At 39.2% G+C, this 20140-nt stretch overlaps 1 protein-coding gene and 1 pseudogene across 3 annotated transcripts in view; one reads left to right on the forward strand and one right to left on the reverse strand.

Moving 5' to 3' along the window:
* Positions 1 to 20140, reverse strand: part of ARHGAP42 (Rho GTPase activating protein 42) — a 282644-nt gene that overhangs the window by 192318 nt on the left and 70186 nt on the right. For both annotated transcript variants that reach the window (XM_082845548.1, XM_082845547.1), the window contains exon 2: positions 19763 to 19858. In XM_082845548.1, the coding sequence (XP_082701674.1) occupies positions 19763 to 19858 (96 nt within the window). The remainder of the gene's footprint in view (positions 1 to 19762; positions 19859 to 20140) is intronic.
* Positions 8715 to 10947, forward strand: LOC309964862 (importin subunit alpha-8-like; annotated as a pseudogene). The gene has a single exon. The product of its transcript is annotated as an importin subunit alpha-8-like (transcript).

A 20140-nucleotide genomic window follows, 5' to 3' on the forward strand; every position in this document is an offset into this window, starting at 1 on the left:
ACTTTGGAAAATTATGTTAGCTATCCACATTCTTGCCACCTGCATGAAACTTTCCTGGCTGTATTTGCCAGTAATAATCTTTCCCCTTCCTGACCATCTGGACCATGAGATTACTGGAGAGCAATCAAAATGTAGCTTTATATATAAATTTTAACTTTCCAAAAAAATTATTGAGGTCAAGAACACTGCTATAGGTGTCCTTTTTACCTCCACAATGTGATATTGGAAAAATACTTTTGGAACAAAAGAAATCTATTATTCAGATGCATTTATGACGGGTCCCAAGAGCATAAACATTCACAAAGACAACAGTTGAATTATACCTAGATGGTGAAGAAGTACAATAATGGCTTCTGTACTTACCAATATCGTAAATTCTGAAACATTCCTGAACTGTATAAAATATCTATTTCCTAACAAATTTTTTCAGCAGGCTTAAATTCATCCTACTATTTCTAACTGTGGAAAATCTGTTTAGTGTCTGGAAGTAAGAATGAGCGAGAATAGAGAAAATTATTCCCTGTTCATTGTTGATATAATTCCACAATCTTAAGTACTAAGCATTATATACTATTAAATGTTTCAGCAATTGAACAGTTTGGGTTTACAGATTTCACAACTATAAGAACTGAAAAAGCATGTCTCTCTCGCATCTAACCAACATTTATATCATAGTCAGACAATGATGTGCTACATATTTCTCCTAGGAGTCTTTCCTCAAACCTAAACAGCATAAACACATACTCAAAAAAAAACAAAAAAGTACAGATCACAAATCAGTGACATATACAATTATGTCCACAACACATTTTTTTCACTTTATTAGAGTGAGCAAATCACTTACGAAGTTCAGATAATGCTGATGAATAGAGGGGAACTGGGTTAGCAGTAGGATTTAGACTTGATTAAATCTCAAGGAAAACATGAAAACCTATAAAAGTCTATAAAAGCCAGATTGCACCAATGCAATCATATTTTATAAGTCCAGATGATGCCCCAACAGTCACTTGACTTTTCTATTTGGGTGTGAGTAGGCTCTGTCAAGCTTTTTCTCTGGCACTGACTTTTCATGAAGAATAGGAGCAAGGCTATAAAACATCAGTACTGAACTGAGGATCTGAGCCAGAGCAGGTGAATCCATCATATCCTTCTAGGCCACATGGAGAATTATTAGAATAGAATCAACCTACATAGCCAAGGGACACCCAGCATTACACTACAAAAGCATGCAGTGACCTAACAGGGTATCACATCAGCAGTTCAGGCCTGGAACTTCCACTGAGGGAGTTTTAATTCTCTGAACACTAAAAAGATCAAAGGTAGCATACTGGCTGAAGTATCCAGTGGAAAGTTTTGGTTCAGGAACAATTTAACCCATAAACAGAGCAGGCAGCAAGGTCAGCTTGTGGCATGCCTGAATAATAAATACTATGTCTACAAAACAGAGTGATATAAAAATTGACACCAACTCTCCCACCAGATATTGCAAGTCTTTGGTAACAATTAATATCCCTGCTGACGGGCTGTCCACTCTGTCTGCAATATTGGCATTATTTGCAACCACAAACTCTAGTTAGTAGTTTCCAAAAGCCACAACATCAGATAAGATTTTTCCACTCTATTTGTGGCTTCAAGCTCCATGGATGCCTAGTTGCAAAGCCAATAAATTGCTTCCTAAACCAACAGAAAAAAAAAAAAAAAAGTCACAGGCCCACTGTGGAATGCCGACAGGTCACTGTAATACACCCTGGTACTCAGAGGAACTGATCTTTCTTCTAGAGCTTCACAGCCCAGCCTGGTGGAATCCAAGGTCTCACAAAAACACAGGCAAATTTAGCTCTCTTTGAGGTAACTAAACTGGGTTCTCCACAATGTCCTCCAGGTGGTCAGTCTTTTTTTTTTTCATTGCCAAACAAATCAAAAAGCAAGATTAATCTTGAAAACAAGCCCCTGAAAACTGGCATTTACATTTTTTTATATCCTACCAATGCATCATTGTGTAGCATTGTATTCAGGTGAATTGGGTTTCAGTAAATATGAGATGTATCAAGTTGGAAGAGCATATTAGATATTATTTTGGTAATAAAAGGTTAATATTATAGCATAGTTTTCTAATTAAGCATTAAAGAACAATAAGAAATGCACAACCTGCAAATGAAAACAGTCGTAAAATTAAACTTTTATCCAGTTGACCAGGTACTCTGCAGACTTAGGAACTACCTTGTTTCTGCTTCATCACTTGTTCCATACTGCCATCAGCTATGCTATAATCTGTCTGTCCAGTACTTGGATGCCAGTGTAGACTCTGAACAGGACACAGGAACAGAATCCTCACTTTGGAATCCACTGGCTTAATATCAAGTGATCTCTTTCTGTTTTCTCTTGTTCCTGTTCATCCTCTAACCATATTAGCCAGATTCTTTGCAGGGGTTCTAACCAGTAATATGTCTCCTTACTACTGTTACAGATTGATAACTACTAAAAGTGAGGAGAATTATGATTCCAAGACAAAAGTCACAGTGGATGCACAGAAATAATTCTAGACTATATGTCTAATGATTTTCCTTCATATACTCTCTCTGAACAGGGATAGGACCTTTCAGTAATATCTGCTTTGAAACTGCCAAACTACCAGGTAGTTTGAGAATTCTAGTATTATCTCTATATATAGACAGATAGGTAGATATAGATATAGATGTATAGACTGGGCTTGTTATTTTATATAGATGTAGATGTAAAGTATATAACAATTCACATAAGGCCAAGTTTTGACAAATGAATACATGCAAATACAGAAAGGTGGCCTCTCAATTTTACACAAGTCCAAAATTTAATTCCAGCTGGTTTCTCCCAAGACTTCATCCCACTACTCATTACTTCAAATGAATTTCATCTGAATTCTAGTTAAATTTTTTTTGTTTTTTACTATGAAATTTTATGTTGATGCAATAAGTACTGTTGTGCATAACATCGTCTACAAGCCACATATATTTATTTTTTTTTCCAAGCACACATATTAATTAGAAAATGAACTGTGCTTTTCTGATGTTGCCTGTTTTTAGTTTTTGTTTTGTTTTGTGGTGTTTGACCTGTTTCCCAAAGCCAAAACAACTCCCAATTCAGAAAACATTTTCCCAAGACGTAAACCACTCCCACTTCAGAGCACCTCTGCCAAGAGGTAGAGATGTTACATAAACTGTTTCATTTAATGCCCACCCAATGATATGAGGTACTGAAGTAAGTGTTACCTTCATTCTGCAGATGAGAAAAAGGTCAATCAGCTGGGGTAGCTTGCCCCATGATCTCACAGCTAGTAAGTGGAGAAGCAGGTATTCAGTTTTGAATGTTTGATTCCAAAGTCTATTCTCTCCCAGCAAACCATTATTGCGAAAGGAGTGGGGTGGATAAAAGGTAGTGCCAGCCTACTACCCAGCTCCATTACAGAAAAGAAGAGGCTTATCATCTTTAAAGGCAAACAGAGCCAGAACTATCTGTGCTCAGAGGATAATCAGGCGCCAAGTATCCTGCTTTAAAGGGAACAATCAGTAATTTGCTGCTAACAAACAAGCATTTACACCAAGTACACCCCCACCCCCATCCTTACTGCCATTAGGAACTGACCTCCCAACACTTCTTCACATTCCACAAAGGCTGAAGCACCCCATTTATACTCCTCCTCTGCACCCAATGCTCCTGCCACCACCCTACTGAAGCTTCAACATCCGCTTCCTTGTCCAATATGCAGCCTCTCTCTTCCACAACCTCTTAACCTCTAATGACCTTCCCTCTTCTGTAAATCACACACCCACAAGGACACGAAGAGTTCAAGTGATCTAACCCTTCTGCTTCTGCTTCTTGGCAATGCTTTTATTCAACTCTAGTTTACTCCTAATCTTATTTCCCACAGTGGCCATCTAAAAAGAATTTTCTCCTTTCTCAAGAACCCAGCCCCAAACTTCCCTCACTCACACCAGATGGCCTGGCCTTCTGCTTTTCTGATCAACATGGTCTCCATTCTTTTCAACTTGCCTGTCTCAGAGGAGGGGCCCTCTTCCTCTCAAAAGCTAACAACTCCCCAAGAAGCTTCTAATCTCACCCTTTTCCATATCCATCTCCATTTTTTTCTCTCCCGCTCTTATTTCCACCAGCACTCTTCTCTCCTCACAAGCCATTTCTCCTCCTTGTCTACAAACTCACTCCAGTGGACTCCCATCCTCATGAAGGAGGAAGACAGGAAGACCTGGGAGTGGGGAAGAAGGAGCTTTGGTACCCGCACCAGCATGGTGCACAGCTCTTTAATCCTCACAACACCCTACGAGGCACTCACAAGTAAAACACTCAAATCTTCTATCACCATTCTCCTACTTTTCAAATAATGAAACTGACATGTAGAGGTTAAATAATATGCAAGGCCATAGAGCTAATGACTGGCAGAGCTAACCTCTGAACTCAAATTAGCTCACCTGAAATTTATATACACTTTCCCTCTATTCTAGGCACAGTCCCACAACCCCACCTCACTAGTCTAAATTTAACAAATCTGATTATATATTCTGGGAATTTCTACTAGGAATTTTGTCTGAATCTCAAAACTTAACATGTACCAAAACTTAACTCATAATTCTGCTCCACCCCCAGGTACCCTGGCCACATATAAACATATAAATGGGCCCCTAACACCATTCTCCTAGTAACTCGAGTGATGGATTATCCTCAGTCCTTCCTTCCACAGATTCAATTGCCAAATGCTGTTGATCTCTCTCCTCTACCCTTCTTCCATACCCATGTAAGGGTATCACTTCATCTTCGCTGTACTATTACAACAGCCTAGTTATTGGTTTCCCAGTTCCTATGGCTCCAGCTCACCCTATGTAGTAATGGTCAGAATAAAATTCCTAAAGGGCACCTTTGATTGTGTCATTATCCAACTCGAAAACTGAATGAGTAAATAAAGTCAGAAGTCCATATTGCAAATGATTTGGGGCCTCCATGATGTGGCTCCAAAGTACCTTTACAACTGTGTTGGCTTGAGATGCTACTACTTCTGATCTCTTAGTACTTTGAAACTACTAACATTCCTATAGTATCCCATTTCCATGTCTTTCCTTTAACTACTGGGTTGGCCAAAAGATTCTTTCATTTGGTTTTCCGTAAGATGGCTCTAGTAGCACTTAGCTGTCTTTAACTTCATTTGAAACAATTTTGTTAGATTGTACGTGACAGCTGTCATATCAGAGTGCATTCTAAAAAAGACTTATCAAAACTGGCGAATTTTTGTGTAGCCATTTTAATACTGAAGATGGAAGAAAAAAAGCAACATTTTCAGCATACTATGCTTTATTATTTCAAGAAAGGTGAAAACACAACTGAAATGCAAAAAAGATTTCTGCAGTGTATGGAGAAGGTGCTGTGACTGATCAAACGTATCAAAAGTGGTTTGCGAAGTTTCATGCTGGAGATTTCTCACTGGATGATGCTCCATGGTCAGGCAGACCAGTTGAAGTTGATAGCAATCAAATCAAGACATTAATTGAGAACAATCAACATTATACCATGCAGGAGATAGCCAACATATTCAAAATACCCAAATCAAGCACTGAAAATCATTTGCACCAGCCTGGTTATGTTCATCGCTTTGATGTTTGGGTTCCACGTAAATTAAGCGAGAAAAACCTTCTTAACTGTATTTACGCATGTGATTCTCTACTGAAACATAATGAAAACGTTCCATTTTTAAAACAAATTGTGATGGGCGATGAAAAGTGGATACTGTACAATAATGTGGAACAGAAGAGATTGTGGGGCAAGCAAAATGAACCACCACAAACCACACCAAAGGCCAGTATTCATCCAAAGAAGGTGATGTTGTGTATATGGTGGGGTTGGAAGGGAGTCCTCTATTATGAGCTTCTTCCGGAAAACCAAACGATTAATTCCAACAAGTACTGCTCCCAATTAGAACAACTGAAAGCAGCACTCGACGATAAGCAGCCAGAATTAGTCAACAGAAAACGCATAATCTTCCATCAGGATAATGCAAGAGTGTATGTTTCTTTGCTGACCAGGCAAAAACTGTTACAGCTTGGCTGGGAAGTTCTGATTCATCCACTGTATTCACCAGACATTGAGCCTTTGGATTTCCATTTATTTAGGTCTTACAAAATTCTCTTAGTGGAAATTCTCTTAGTGGAAATTCTCTTAGTGGAAAAATTTCAATCCCCTGGAAGACTGTAAAATGCACCTGAAACAGTTCTTTGCTCAAAAACGTAAAAAGTTTTGGGAAGATGGAATTATGAAGTTGCCTGAAAAATGGCAGAAGGTAGTGGAACAAAAGTGTGAATACATTGTTCAATAAAGTTCTTGGTGAAAATGAAATATGTGTCTTTTATTTTTACTTAAAAACCAAAGGCACTTTTTGGCCAACCTAATACATTTCCTAAGCTGTATCTTACCTAGACATTGGGACTCAGCTCAAATAACATCCTCTTTTTAAGCATCTTCTGATGTCCCTTCTCCAGCTTTGGTTCTCTCACATTTCTGTTCTTACTACTCTACCTAAAGCACTCAGCACATTCTCCTGAGTAATATAGTGATGATATCATAAAGCTATTTTTGGACCCCCTTCTATTAATAAGGGTATAAGAAGATCTTATTCATGTTGAATGTACCAAATTACCCATAAGGTTCTTTGCACTCAGAAGATATTATTAGTAGAGAATTCCAGAGAATCCAAAGTCAACATGAACTAAATGACATCTTATATGGGATTTTAATTTGAAAAGTTGATTTTTTCCTTCATCCCTGAGTAATCTGCACAGCATCTACACTGGCCCATAAACACTATCTCTCATTCTAAGATAGACAGGTAGACAGATAGATAGATAGATAGATAGATAGACAGACCAATTTGTTCTGCATAAACCAAAACCTTTTTTCAGGCTGTCAGGGAAAAATGGTGCAACAAATGACCAGGTTTCCCCACAAACACATGGCTTCTATAGCCTCAGTGGCTCCACTGGCAAAATGCTAGGCATCAGGGATCTGGTGACCCACAAAGCACTCCTCTGGAACAGACCTTTTCCCAGTTTTAGTACCTTCCCCAGTTGTGCCTCCCTCCCTCGGTATAAAGCACAAGTATATTGTTTAGAGTAACAATGTTTCCCAGGCTGCATCAGACAACACGAATCTCCATAAAATGAAAGGCTCCTAATGTCTCAACGCAGGGGATTCTACCTTAGTTCAGGTCTGGGGGTGAAGCCCAAGAATCAAAATGTTAAGGTTCCCCATACTTGATTCTGATGCTAGGCAGCTTGGCAACTGCTGACTTTGTGGCGGGGGTGGGGGGGAGGAATGCATGCTCTTTGTATGAGGAGTCAAGAGTTAAAAATATATTTAAATAGAAAACAGTAGATACGTGTGACTGTGTGTGTGTGTGTGTGTAATTGTTTAAGATAAGATTTGTAAGAATGCTCCTTGCCTGAAACACATCTGTACTTTCAATGGCAGAAGTAGTTACTCGTGGCCCTCTTGGTAATGGAAGAAACAGAACACTATGTCTGAGTCCTAAGAATCAAGCAGGACCTGAAAGCTCTCTCTATAGCCCTCCGAATCATGACTCAGCAACTATCCTGAATTCTCTCAATGACCGAGAAATTACTCTGAATTAAGCTGTTTTTTCCCAGCCACATATTCCTTGATAACTATCCAAGGCAAGCTTTTCTTTCTTTTGTAGGCCTGTTATTCAACTATTTTCTTGCTTTCCTCCTCCCCCACCCCAAGGCTGTCTCCATTGCTCATATGCTGTCCTTGCCTTTTGCCAGTGAGTTTTCATTAGTCTCTGGGTGCCCACGTCCTGCCTCCTAACTCACTTATTTCAGATACAGTCTCCAGGACTATTGCCTTTATGGTCCAAACCTTTTAATGTCAAAATTGAAACTGTACTTTTATTATTTCATTCATATTTAGAAATGTTCTCTCTAGGTCCATTAAAAAAAATGCTGATGGACCTAGAGTCTGTCATACAGAGTGAAGTAAGTCAGAAAGAGAAAGACAAATACCGTATGCTAACACATATATATGGAATCTAAGAAAAAAAAAAATGTCATGAAGAACCTAGGGGTAAGACAGGAATAAAGACACAGACCTACTAGAGAATGGACTTGAGGATATAGGGAGGGGGAAGGGTAAGCTGTGACAAAGTGAGGGAGTGGCATGGGCGTATATACACTACCAAACGTAAAACAGATAGCTAGTGGGAAGCAGCCGCATAGCACAGGGAGATCAGCTCAGTGCTTTGTGACCACCTAGAGGGGTGGGATAGGGAGGGTGGGAGGGAGGGAGATGCAAGAGGGAAGAAATATGGGGACATATGTATGTGTATAACTAATTCACTTTGTTATAAAGCAGAAACTAACACACCATTGTAAAGCAATTATACTCCAATAAAGATGTAAAAAAAAAAAAAAAATGCTGATGAAGGCAATCCTTGACTCAACTCTGAACTGGCAAAGACTTCCATGCTATAATTCATCACATATATTGAATCCAGAATAAACCTCCTAAAGGGCAACTTCAATCACAAGCCTCAAGTGTCTCCTGAGGACATGTAAATTAAACTTGAGACTATGTGGCAAGCCCTCTGCGATATTCTGTGACTCCCAATCCTTGTACTACAGCTAAGAAGATACCTTTATGGGTTCCCCTGGTGGCGCAGTGGTTGAGAGTCTGCCTGCCGATGCAGGGGACGCGGGTTCGTGCCCCGGTCTGGGAAGATCCCACATGCCGCGGAGCGGCTGGGCCCGTGAGCCATGGACACTGAGCCTGCCCGTCCGGAGCCTGTACTCCGCAACAGGAGAGGCCACAACAGTGAGAGGCCCGTGTACCACCAAAAAAAAATAATAATAAGATACCTTTACACCTTTTGCACCAAATGGTTTCAAATCCAGAAATAGGTCAATGTTTACATAGTCATATAAGTTTGATTGATCACACAGGGAATGGAGGGTAAAATGAGGTTCATTTTATAAGTAGTTTACAGTAATATCACTATCTTGAAATTAGATATCTGTATATTAAAAATACTAAAGAAAAATTTTAACTCATCTCCCTTCTTCTTGTATCTCTATAGCACTTATGGTCTAATAATATATAATGAAGTTATGTATTTTATCCTCTAACTCCTCTGACTAATGGCAAACCCATTAGGGTGGGGATTTTTTTTTTCTGTTTTGCACATGATGTGTCTTCAGCACCCAAACGGTGTCTAACAAATCTCAAGTGCTTTATTGAATGAATGAACAAGTAAACTCAAAGTTATGACCCAGGAGCCAGGTGATCAAGGTTCTAATACTTGTGTGACTTTAGAAAATAATTTCACCTGCATCTAAATCAAAATGACAGATTTAGCTCCCATGTTCTCCAAGGTCTCTTTCTACTCTAGGATACTAAACTTGCAATTCTAAGAAACCAGGCCAACATTTCTGTCAGAAGTAGCTCTTTCTGATAATTCAAAAAAAAAAAAAGCAGACAAAAAGAACAACAGCTTGTGCAACTTCCCATCTTCCCACCCCCATATGTACATAAAGAAGGTACATGAATTATCCTAGAACTAAAGAAATGCAGCTCCCCAATAGAAAGATAGAAACTACTCCACACCAAGAAGACAACTGTGACACGATACTATCTTCAAAAGCTGTTTTTCAAGTGGATGCAGAATTTACATGATATTCAACATGGGTGGATCAACTCTATTAAGCAAAGCAGGAAATTAACCAACAAAGGTAGAAACTATGCACCTACCACACACATGGGCCATGGCTTACCTTTCTGATACCTAATATTTACCAATATGCAATAAAACATGTTTCTGTTCCTGAAGTCATCCCTTCACCCCCATTTGCAGCTCGAGGCAGCCTGGGCTCTGACCAACATTACCTCGGGGACTTCAGAGGTGACTCGCGCCGTTGTGGATGGAGGGGCCATCCAGCCCTTGGCTGAGCTCCTGTCTTCCACTCATATGACTGTGTGTGAACAGGCAGTGTGGGTCCTTGGTAATATAGCAGATGATGGACCAGAATTCAGGGACAACGTTATCTCGAGTGATGCCATTCCACATCTGCTGACCCTGGTTTCATCAAGTATACCAGTCACATTCCTGTGCAACATCGCGTGGACCTTGTCCAACCTGTGCCGGAACAAGAACCTGTACCCTTCTGATCACACAGTGAAGCAGATGTTGCCCGCCCTCTTCCACCCGCTATGGCACCCAGAGGTTCTCTCGGACAGCTGCTGGGCCCTGTCCTACCTCACTGATGGCTGCGATGCACAATCAGCCAAGTGGTGGACACAGGGGTCCTGCCCAGGCTGGTCGACTCATGAGCAGCTCAGAACTCAATGTCTTGACCCCCTCTCTGCGCACTGTGGGGAACATTGTGTCACGGGGACGGACCACCAGACCCAGCTGGCCCTGGACACGGCCATCCTGGCTGTGTGGCTCCAGCTCCTCACACACCCCCACTCCTCCATCCAGAAGGAGACAGCCTGGGCCCTAAGTGATGTGGCCGCGGGGCCCCGCCAGCACATCCAGCAGCTGATCGCTTGCAGTGCGCTGCCTCCCTTGGTGGCTGTTCCAGAAAACGGAGAATTTAAAGCCCAGTGAGAGGCTGTCTGGACAGTGGCTAACTTCACAACTGGGGGCACCGTGGACCAGTTGATCCAGCTTGTCCAGGCTGGAGTCTTGGAGCCTCTAATAAATCTTCTCACCATCCCAGACACCAAAATTGTTATCATCATCCTCAACGTCCTCTTTTTATCCTCCAGGAAGAAGAAACTGGCACAACCTTACCAGCCCAGGACCGAGATGGTGAATTCTTAAAGCACTTAACAAACACATACCAAAGCTCCACAACTCCTAAACCAGGGACCAGACCCAAAGAGTCACTTCTTTAAGAACCCCTTCCCCTTGGTGTACCACAGGTATAAAGCTTTTAAAACTGAATGATAATAAAATTTTCCACACTTTCACCTCCATCTAACAACAACAACAAAAAATGCCATGTGTAAAGGTTATGGGCAGGTAGACAAGACCTAATAGGCCATGTTAGGGATGTGGAATTTCAACCTGAAGACAATGAGAAGCCATTTCAGGGCATTAATCAGAGAAATGACATCATCTTTGCATTTTAAAAAGATTACTCTGACTGCCTTTGGAAGAAGGCTGCCCCAGATGAGATTTTCTTACAAGATGGAACTTGGCCATTTCTCTGGGTTTGTGCCCAGGAGAAAACGGGGCATGGGTAGCTTGACTTTATAATATAACCTATGGATACCTGGTTTGTTTATTTGTTTGTTTTAATGCACTTGCATTGACCCACAGAACCACAGTTGGAGTACATCTCTTTTATTTTAGGTATGAATAGTATGGTGTTGGTAAAAATGGAATCATATGGTTAGTTTATAATTTTAAGCCTGAAGCATGGCATATGCTTGATGACATTTTTGTCATAATTTTTTGCATAATAACAAAAAGCCCCAACTGAATTTTCTTCTTTAATACACTTTAGCTTATTGCTCTTATAGAAGAGCAAAAATCTATCTTATTCGTCTTCAGTGAGTCAAGGCTGCCTCATGCACCTATGAAATGCACCATATTTTATACAGTAGATTCTCCATGCGTCAGGCGGCTCAACTTTCTCACCTCTCTACAGATGACCACGAATGACCACAAAAGTGCTAGGAGTATTGATTTGGGGGATACCAATAAATTGTAGAGGAAGCAAATTTGCAAATACAGAATTTGTGGATAATGAGAATCAACTGTATATTCCTGCATCCCAAGTTATATTGGGCCAGAGCATTTATTTCATTGTCTAATCATTTTGTTGAATTTTTTTTGAGCTCTTATAAGTCACTAACCATAGATAAAAGTTCTCTTTTCACTCTCTATCCACTCACCCTGAAATAAGCCTTTTTTAAGGCATGTTATCTCTAAAGGAAGGATATTGCTACCACCTTATTCTTTAGTCTGTACCCTCCATGAGGGCAAAAGCTTTGACTACTCTTTTCACCACCAGGTCCCTGGGGACTGGCACAGAGCTTGTCACCTAACAGTAGTCAATAAACATTGAATAATAAACTAAAGAATATTACAATATTTAGCTCTGGTTTGAAACATTTACAAATATTAAGATATTTGTTCTAAATCATTCTCAATTATATGCAAAAGTTACATATATGTGTGTGTCTGTGTATTTATATGTAAATACAGTTGGCTCTCTGTATCCAGTTCTGCATCCTCAGATTCAACCAACTGTGAATTAAAAATACTTGGGAAAAAAAATTCCAGAAAGTTTCAAAAAGCAAAACTTGAATTTTCCACATGCTGGCAACTATTTACATAGCACTTATATTGTATTAGGTATTATAAGTAAGCTAGAGATGATTTAAAGTATATACAAGAGGATTGTGTAGGCTATATGCAAATACCACACCACTTTACATAAGGGACTTGAGCATCTAAGGATTTCGGTATCCATGAAAGCTCCTGAAACCAACCTGCTGTGGATATCGAGGGATGACTATATATGAACTATTTTCCCTCTCAAAATTTAGTTTATTACCATACTGAAAAGAATCATTCTAGATATACCCAAATATGTACATTTTATTTTTTAATATATGACTCTAAAATTTTATTTATGCACCTTAAAGTGATTTGTTTCTAGAAACTAAAGTTTACTAGGTTTTCCAGGGGGACTATTTATGCAACAAATATTTACTAAGCTTCTGCTACAAATAAGGTGCTAAAGAATTTTGCAGGAATAGAAATGTGAGAAAACTTTCTGACCTCAGACAGCATATAATTTACTGGAGGAGATAAGAGACTGATTTCTCTGTGAAAAAGACAGCCACTTTTTGTTCAACAAAACAAGTCACAGGGCTTCCCTGGTGGTGCAGTGGTTGACAGTCCGCCTGCCGATGCAGGGGACGCGGGTTCGTGCCCCGGTCCGGGAAGATCCCACATGCCGCGGAGCGGCTGGGCCCGTAAGCCATGGCTGCTGAGCCTGCGTGTCCGGAGCCTGTGCTCCGCAACGGGAGAGGCCACAACAGTGAGAGGCCCGCATACCACAAAAAACAAAACAAAACAAACAAACAAAAAAAAAACAAATCACAAAAGACAGAAAGGGGGTTCAGGTGATTAACGTATATCAATAAATTAAAAGGCAATTTTTTTTCTTTGAGATGTGACTTTTAACATGATAAGTTTCTGAATTTTTTTTTTAAACTTCAGATTCTGGAAAAACAATCTAAGCCTTTGAACTTCAAATTAAATCAAATAAAGTTCTTTAAAATACAGAGATAATATGATGAAAACAACTCTCTCAAGTGGTGTGCTTTTTAAAGAGAGGAACTCCACCTGAAATGTGCAACTTTCCCAGCTGTTTCAATCCTTAATTGTGGGTGGTTTCTGTGTGGGTGCAAAAATAAGGGTGGTAAAAGAAAATGGAAAACAATAATTCAATTGTCCAACTGAGAGCCATAAAAAAGTCAAATATGCTTCCTCTACAGAGTTCAAAAGAAAATGTTATTTATATAAACAATTTAGGCATTTGGAAATGTTCCACTTTAATAGAGGACTTCCTGATTTATATAACCACATTAAGTGGGTTGTAATGAGGGTTCGTAATAACTGATGGATTTTCTTTTGATTCAGCAAATGAGAAGGTAATTTGTTTCCTAGAATTTAATAAAATCACAGGTCTTTTTTTTGAAGAGTTCAGTTGTGGTTGGTAATGGCATTGTGTCTGGTTTGCTAACTTTTTCCTAAGAGATGCCCAAGGAGAGTCTCATGGCCACACTCTACCTTATGCATCCCAATATCACCAGACAAATGGTAGTAGTGATCTGTATGGATGAGTATCTGTAGCTCATAACTGAATTCTGAAGAAAATCTTTACAGAAGCATTTTCAATTTGGTAGCTTAATAGCTGAATTTTATTAGTTTAACTTGAAGAAAATAGGTGTGCTTTTTTCTTAGCTAAAATCATTTATGATCGTTTAAGTGCATTTCCTGGGGTATATAAATATACTAGTTCTTTTTAACCGGAAATACTACCTTTCCATTAGACCTAACAGGATGCATCTTTGAAGTGAATGAATTTATTTGGTAAAAGATTTATGCATTTTCCTCCAGTAATTCCTCTAACAAAGAAAATGAAAAAAATTTTTCAACCACTCCCTTGAAAAATGTCTTCTACTTCACACCCTCTGAGCAAGCATCAGTGATCACTCTCAGGCTTCTGTCTAGGCGATTTCACTTAACCACTGTATTACACTGTATTACACTGTATTACACTGTATGGCACACCCACCTTCAGAGAGGTAATCTAACAACAAATATTTGCACCTGGGCAAAGCACTGCTTGCTCAGGAAGATTCAATAAAGTCCCTGTGAATTAAAATGTGACTATTTTAAATTAATTTCCTACAGTCTCACCTTTCAACGTATTTTCCAAAAGAATAGAAAAGAATTCAAAACATAAGGCACATTCCAGCCAATGCAGTATACAAAACTTGGTTCGGTTTGAGTTACCATCTGTCAATCTGTACACATAAGATTTGTAAGGGTTTAAAAAAAACCATATAACAGGCTCTTCATTCTAAGAACTATTAAGCACTAACCATTATTGCTATGTGTGTATATCTGTGTCCAAAGCAGAGTAAATACCTGAACACAAATACATGAGTTAAGTCAGAACTATCTGTACAATTATCAATATTATGAAATAAATTTTGATCTGAATTACCTACTTCATGGACTCATTTCTCCACTCAGAGTTGGGAGCCATAACCTTAGTTGACAAGTGCTTGTACGTAGCCTGCCTCTACCACAGGAATTTTCTGTTTAGGTATGTCTAAAGGAATAAGTCCCCACCTAGAATATTTACTAGCAAACTGACTCTCCTTCTTGGTAAATGTTTAATCTCTTGAGTGCAAAGTTCACATTGTCCAAGACTTTCCTGAGCACTACAATAGGCCATCACACAACATCGTTAGCCAAGCTATTTATGGAAAACCACAACTGGACTTTCCAATGGTTTCCAAGATTACATAGAATGAATGAGCTTTGCCTCATATTAATGACTAATATTTTTATTGGCACCGGTTCAGCGTGACTAACAATATCTGATTTTGTTTTTAATGCAGACTTTTTTTAAGACTTGGTTAAAAGTGATTTCAAATTATAGGCACTAAATATGCATATCAAAAACCACAGCCTCAGACAGATTCACAGTAATATCTTTGAGCTTCTACTTGTGCAAATGAACCAAAGAGTTTTCAAAAGAATAGTGTTTTATTTTCTGTAGAGATAGTTTTTTTATTTCCTACTAGTAAGGTTTTAGGGCTGGTCACATGACATTAGCAATTCCCACACACATACCAGGATTAATGCAGTAGGTATTGTCTTTTGTATAATTATGGTTAAACAATGGTACATTTTGTTTCCAGTCTACCCATATAAATTTATTATTTGAGGAGGCCTGAATCTTATACCAGTTTGTAATCATTCTTTTCCCCTCCATTACCAATTTCTAACCCCCAAGCGTCCAGCCACTCAATTCCTAACTTACTCCTAACTCAATGTCTTTACTCAGTCCAGAAAAATGAAGTAGCATAAAAAGTGGGCAGTTAGAACAGCTGTGGGAAGTTAAGTTGGATGGTCTCCCACTGGGCCAGCGCTGTGGCAGGCAGATAAAAGGAAGCAATCAAAAGTTCACAGGCAGCTCAATCATACTTAGAGGAGGGAGGAGCAATGGCCTCTTGCTGCTGTAAGATGGAAACGAGGTGCTCAAAGGAGAGTACAGCATGCTGCCCTGCTTGGGCAACTGACCTGCTCCCTGAGCCACAGGCATTCCCCACTGGGTCCCAGACAACTAATCCCACTTTGCTTCCTTCCAAGCCAGCACTGTCTCACTGGCACCAAAAAACAAACAAACCGGCAAGCACAAGGCCAGAGGGTGGGAGCAGATGGGGACAGCTGAAGAGTGGGGCCGATTTACAGGACAGACACAGGCCTACGTGCCTAACAAACTCCCGGAACAGCTTCCACAAGTTGACTCATCATACTGATATAGTAACAGAACCCTCTTTTCCTTACCTTGCTCTAAATCTGTTTTTTGCCCTATTCCACCGTAAGCACACTGAAAACAGACATCTTACTCATCTTCCACCCCCTCCCACCACCATAACTTATATGCAGAAAGTTTGCATATGCCTTGACTTTACAAGTTATTTTGCACTGACACTGCTCCCTTATAAAAGATGAGCTTCTTTCGTAAGTCATCATCTTCAGTGGTTACATCAATGGTAAGTCTCAAGGCTACTCTGGCTGAGAGTATTATGGCTATTATTCAGTGCTAAGAGTCACAGCTGTCCCTACTTCATTCCTCTTTTATTAAATCAGAGGAATAAAGAAGAAGCTGAAACTGGGGCTTCAACAAGCTATTTTTTTTTAACTTTTCATTTTATATTGGAGTATAGCCAATTAACAATGCTGTGATAGTTTCAGGGGCTCAGCAAAGCAACTCAGCGGAACATATACATGTATCCATTCTCCTTCAAACTCCAATCTAGGCTGCCACATAACATTGAGCAGAGTTCCGTGTGCTATACAGTAGGTCCTTATTGGTTTAAAGACAGCTGAAACTTTGTATCTTCCCCTGTGGAACTGAAGCTAATGAAGGTAGGTAAGGATAGTTCTTGCCCTCCATCCACACCAGCCTTACCCATTATTCTCAGGGATACATTCTTAGATCACTGTCCTTGGTACAACAGCTTGCGTTAGCCTCACAATTCCTCCATGTTTGGAATGATTATTCAAAGTCTTCTACTACTTCTTTATTATATACATAGTTATTTTTAACTATTTACAGTGCATTTGCGGGCTCAGTAAAAGGATAAAAAGTGCTGGATGGTGAGGATATGGGAATATATCTATAATTTTACATTAGTTGTTTCAGAAATAATTTTTGTTTATAAATCTCTGTCCTCTAAGTTAGGTTTTCCTAACAAAGCATTGATGTTTAAATCAAATTCCCAATAGGAGTTAAATAAGTCTCCCGATTTAAAAGTAGCGAGCCATAACATCTACCCCTATATAGTATATAGTATTCACCTTCCACTCCCCAATGCTGGATTTAATTCCTCAAAGCCCCAGAAGCATTAGAACTTAATATTCAGTGCCTATCATAAGCTTTCACATACTGATCAATTCACACCTCCAATCTAATCTGCAAGAGCCACAACAATAACATCCATCTAGACAAAGTGGAAAGAGAGAAACAGAGCAAAGTTGAGATATCAAGTTCACCACAACGGGGGGAAATCGCCTACCATCCATCTGCCTGCAAGGTCAAAGAGCATAACGATTAAAAACGCCCACCTCTGCCATTACTCCATGTGGCTTCAAGAAGGAATTTTAAGTAAGAAGCTTAAAGGAAATTGTGAAATATGCAGAAATATATTTATTGCACTGTTAAAAAGTAAAAGACCAACTAGAAGCAGTCTGAGTGTACTAAAGAGATTATTTCATAAATTCATGTACATGAACCTATGGAATATTTTAAAATCATTACAAATTACAATATCTATAAAAACCCAGAAGTATTTGCTAGAATCCTCTTTATAAAGGAGAAGTAACAAATTATATACAATATGTAGTTATATGTAGTAAAACTATATTAATTATATTAGAAAAAGATACACATAAGTGAAAAAGTTAAGTTTATAAGGAAAATTATATCATTTATACAACAATTTAACCGAAGGTTTACCATGAGTCAGACCCTGGGTCAGGTGCTAAAGTGAAATGATTGAAAGCAAAAAAAAGAAAAAGATCTGGCCTCTGCCTTCTTGGATTTTACAGTCTCATTACTAAGTGAAAATAATTGCTGTTATGAGAGCATGTGGGTGTTCTTTCTTTCTTCTAAATAATAATGCTACTATATTAGTATTTTAGTAATATAACCTAGGCTTTTGTCTGGTGAGGTGTATTCCAAAGCCAATGTTGGGGGCTAGACATTTATGACACAAACATCATGAAATGGCACACAGGATGACAATTGTTCCAGCTGTCAGTGTCACGTGATCACTGATGCTGGCCTTCCGCGTGTGTCCTGTAAAGAGGAGGAAGTCACGCTGCCTGAGGCCCAGATGGCAGCCCTCTTCCTCCTTCCTAGGGGCTCCCTACCTACACCTCAGCCAAGTCAGGCTCAGCCGCCTCTCCCCACAGACCTGAGGGCGTATAGAGCCCCTCACGATCCCAAGACCAGCCCCCTCCACACCCCCTCAGCATACCTAACACTCCTAAAGGAGCAGACAAATCAAGCAACCACCTGGCACAGCTCCTCTGAAAGAGGCCAGCTGGGCCATGTGACGACTGCACAACACGCACCCCACACCAGAAACAGCTTGTGTGAGGGCTGTGCACGTGATTTCTCCAGATGGAACTTTTGTGAATGTAACAAGCTAAAGCCACACAATGAATCGGAAACTCATTCGGCTTATCTTCTCCTGAGAGCTCTTTCCTTTCACAGCTAGGTTTGGACCTGACACTTTAGGTTTTCGAAAACAATAAAAATGTATTTTTTAGAAATACATATATAACTGACAAAACTATATAAGAAAAAGAAAAGGCAGAGGAAGGAGAGGAATATGACTGTGGAGAAGCATGTCAGGGATTCCAAAGCCCTGCTACTCAAAGAGAGGTCCGTGGACTACTGACACTGACATCACCTTCAAGTGTGTTAGAAACACAGAATCACACACTCCATCTGAGACCTTCTGAATCATAGTCTGCACTTAATGAGATCTCCAGGTGTATCACATACACATTTAAGTTTGGGAGTCACTATTCTAAATGCTTGTAATATTCTATTTTTACCTGGAAGGTAAGTACACTTAGTATATTACTCTCTAAAATGTATGCACATATTTTATAGTCTTCTGATTGTGTGACTCTAATCCAGCCTACAAACGGACCCCATGTCTACAAACTATCATGGAGGGATTGTTAAAATGTGGGGAAAAGAATGCTACATGAATCTGATCTTCAAACAGTAAAAACTCAGATACAGATAAAACTTGAGACCACATAACCCAACCTCTTCACTTATGGGAAATGAAACCATCCGATTCAGGAAGGGGTATACCTTCACCAGGGTCAGATTGCTAAATATCTGTGGCAAAATCATATGAGGGCTCAAGTCTCCTGATCCCCAGTAATGTTCTGTGTCCTACACTAATACTGGTTAATACGTCCTGACTGATTTTTTTTTTCTTTATAAACAAATACTAAAGTTACAAGAGAAATCAGTATTAAGTTTAAAAAAAAAAGTAAGCTAATTCTTAAACCAGTACCTTGTACATTTGATGGCAGATGACCAATATGTATTTGTCTGAATGAATGATTCACTTTGAGGCAAAGAAAAACAGTGTTATCCACATCTTCTCAAAGGGCTGAGCTGAATTATAGAATGGTTAAGTAACTTCCTTATGGAAAAAACCACAGAGCTCAATTTTAAAACAATTCATAATACTCTCCTCCACAGAAACCAAAAATTCGCCCTTATGCTTTTATCAAAGTCAGAATATTTGACATATTTGGTATTTGGGTGTGTGAATCTGTTTGATTTCAATCAAGTCATTATCTGAAGTAAGACTTTTAAAATTATTACTTAGAATATTGAAAAATATCACAACTCACCAATACTAATTTCATCATCTGTTTCAGCATCACCAATACATTCAAACTGGAAATCTTGCAGTGACTGGGAAAATTTCTGTACTGCCATAGACAGATCTGTAATTAAAAGTTTAAAAAAACCCCCATAAGTTGAAGGTACAATACCATGGAATACTCAAGAGTTTCCACATGTATTTACATAACTTTGCTGCTAATGCTATATTGACCAGAACCTTTTTAAATACCAGCTTGACAAATTTAAGCAGAATTTAAAGAGACTACTAAAGAAATATTTTAGGGATTAGATCTGCTCTGCTTCCAAAGCAGATTTGTCCCTTTAAGAAAGTTTTGGTGCCAGTTGTGTATTATCTGGAAGCCAATTTCCCAAAGCCTTTATCA

This window comes from Leucopleurus acutus, assembly GCF_964270905.1.
Source record: "Leucopleurus acutus genome assembly, chromosome: 8".
Taxonomy (NCBI): Eukaryota; Metazoa; Chordata; class Mammalia; order Artiodactyla; family Delphinidae; genus Leucopleurus; species Leucopleurus acutus.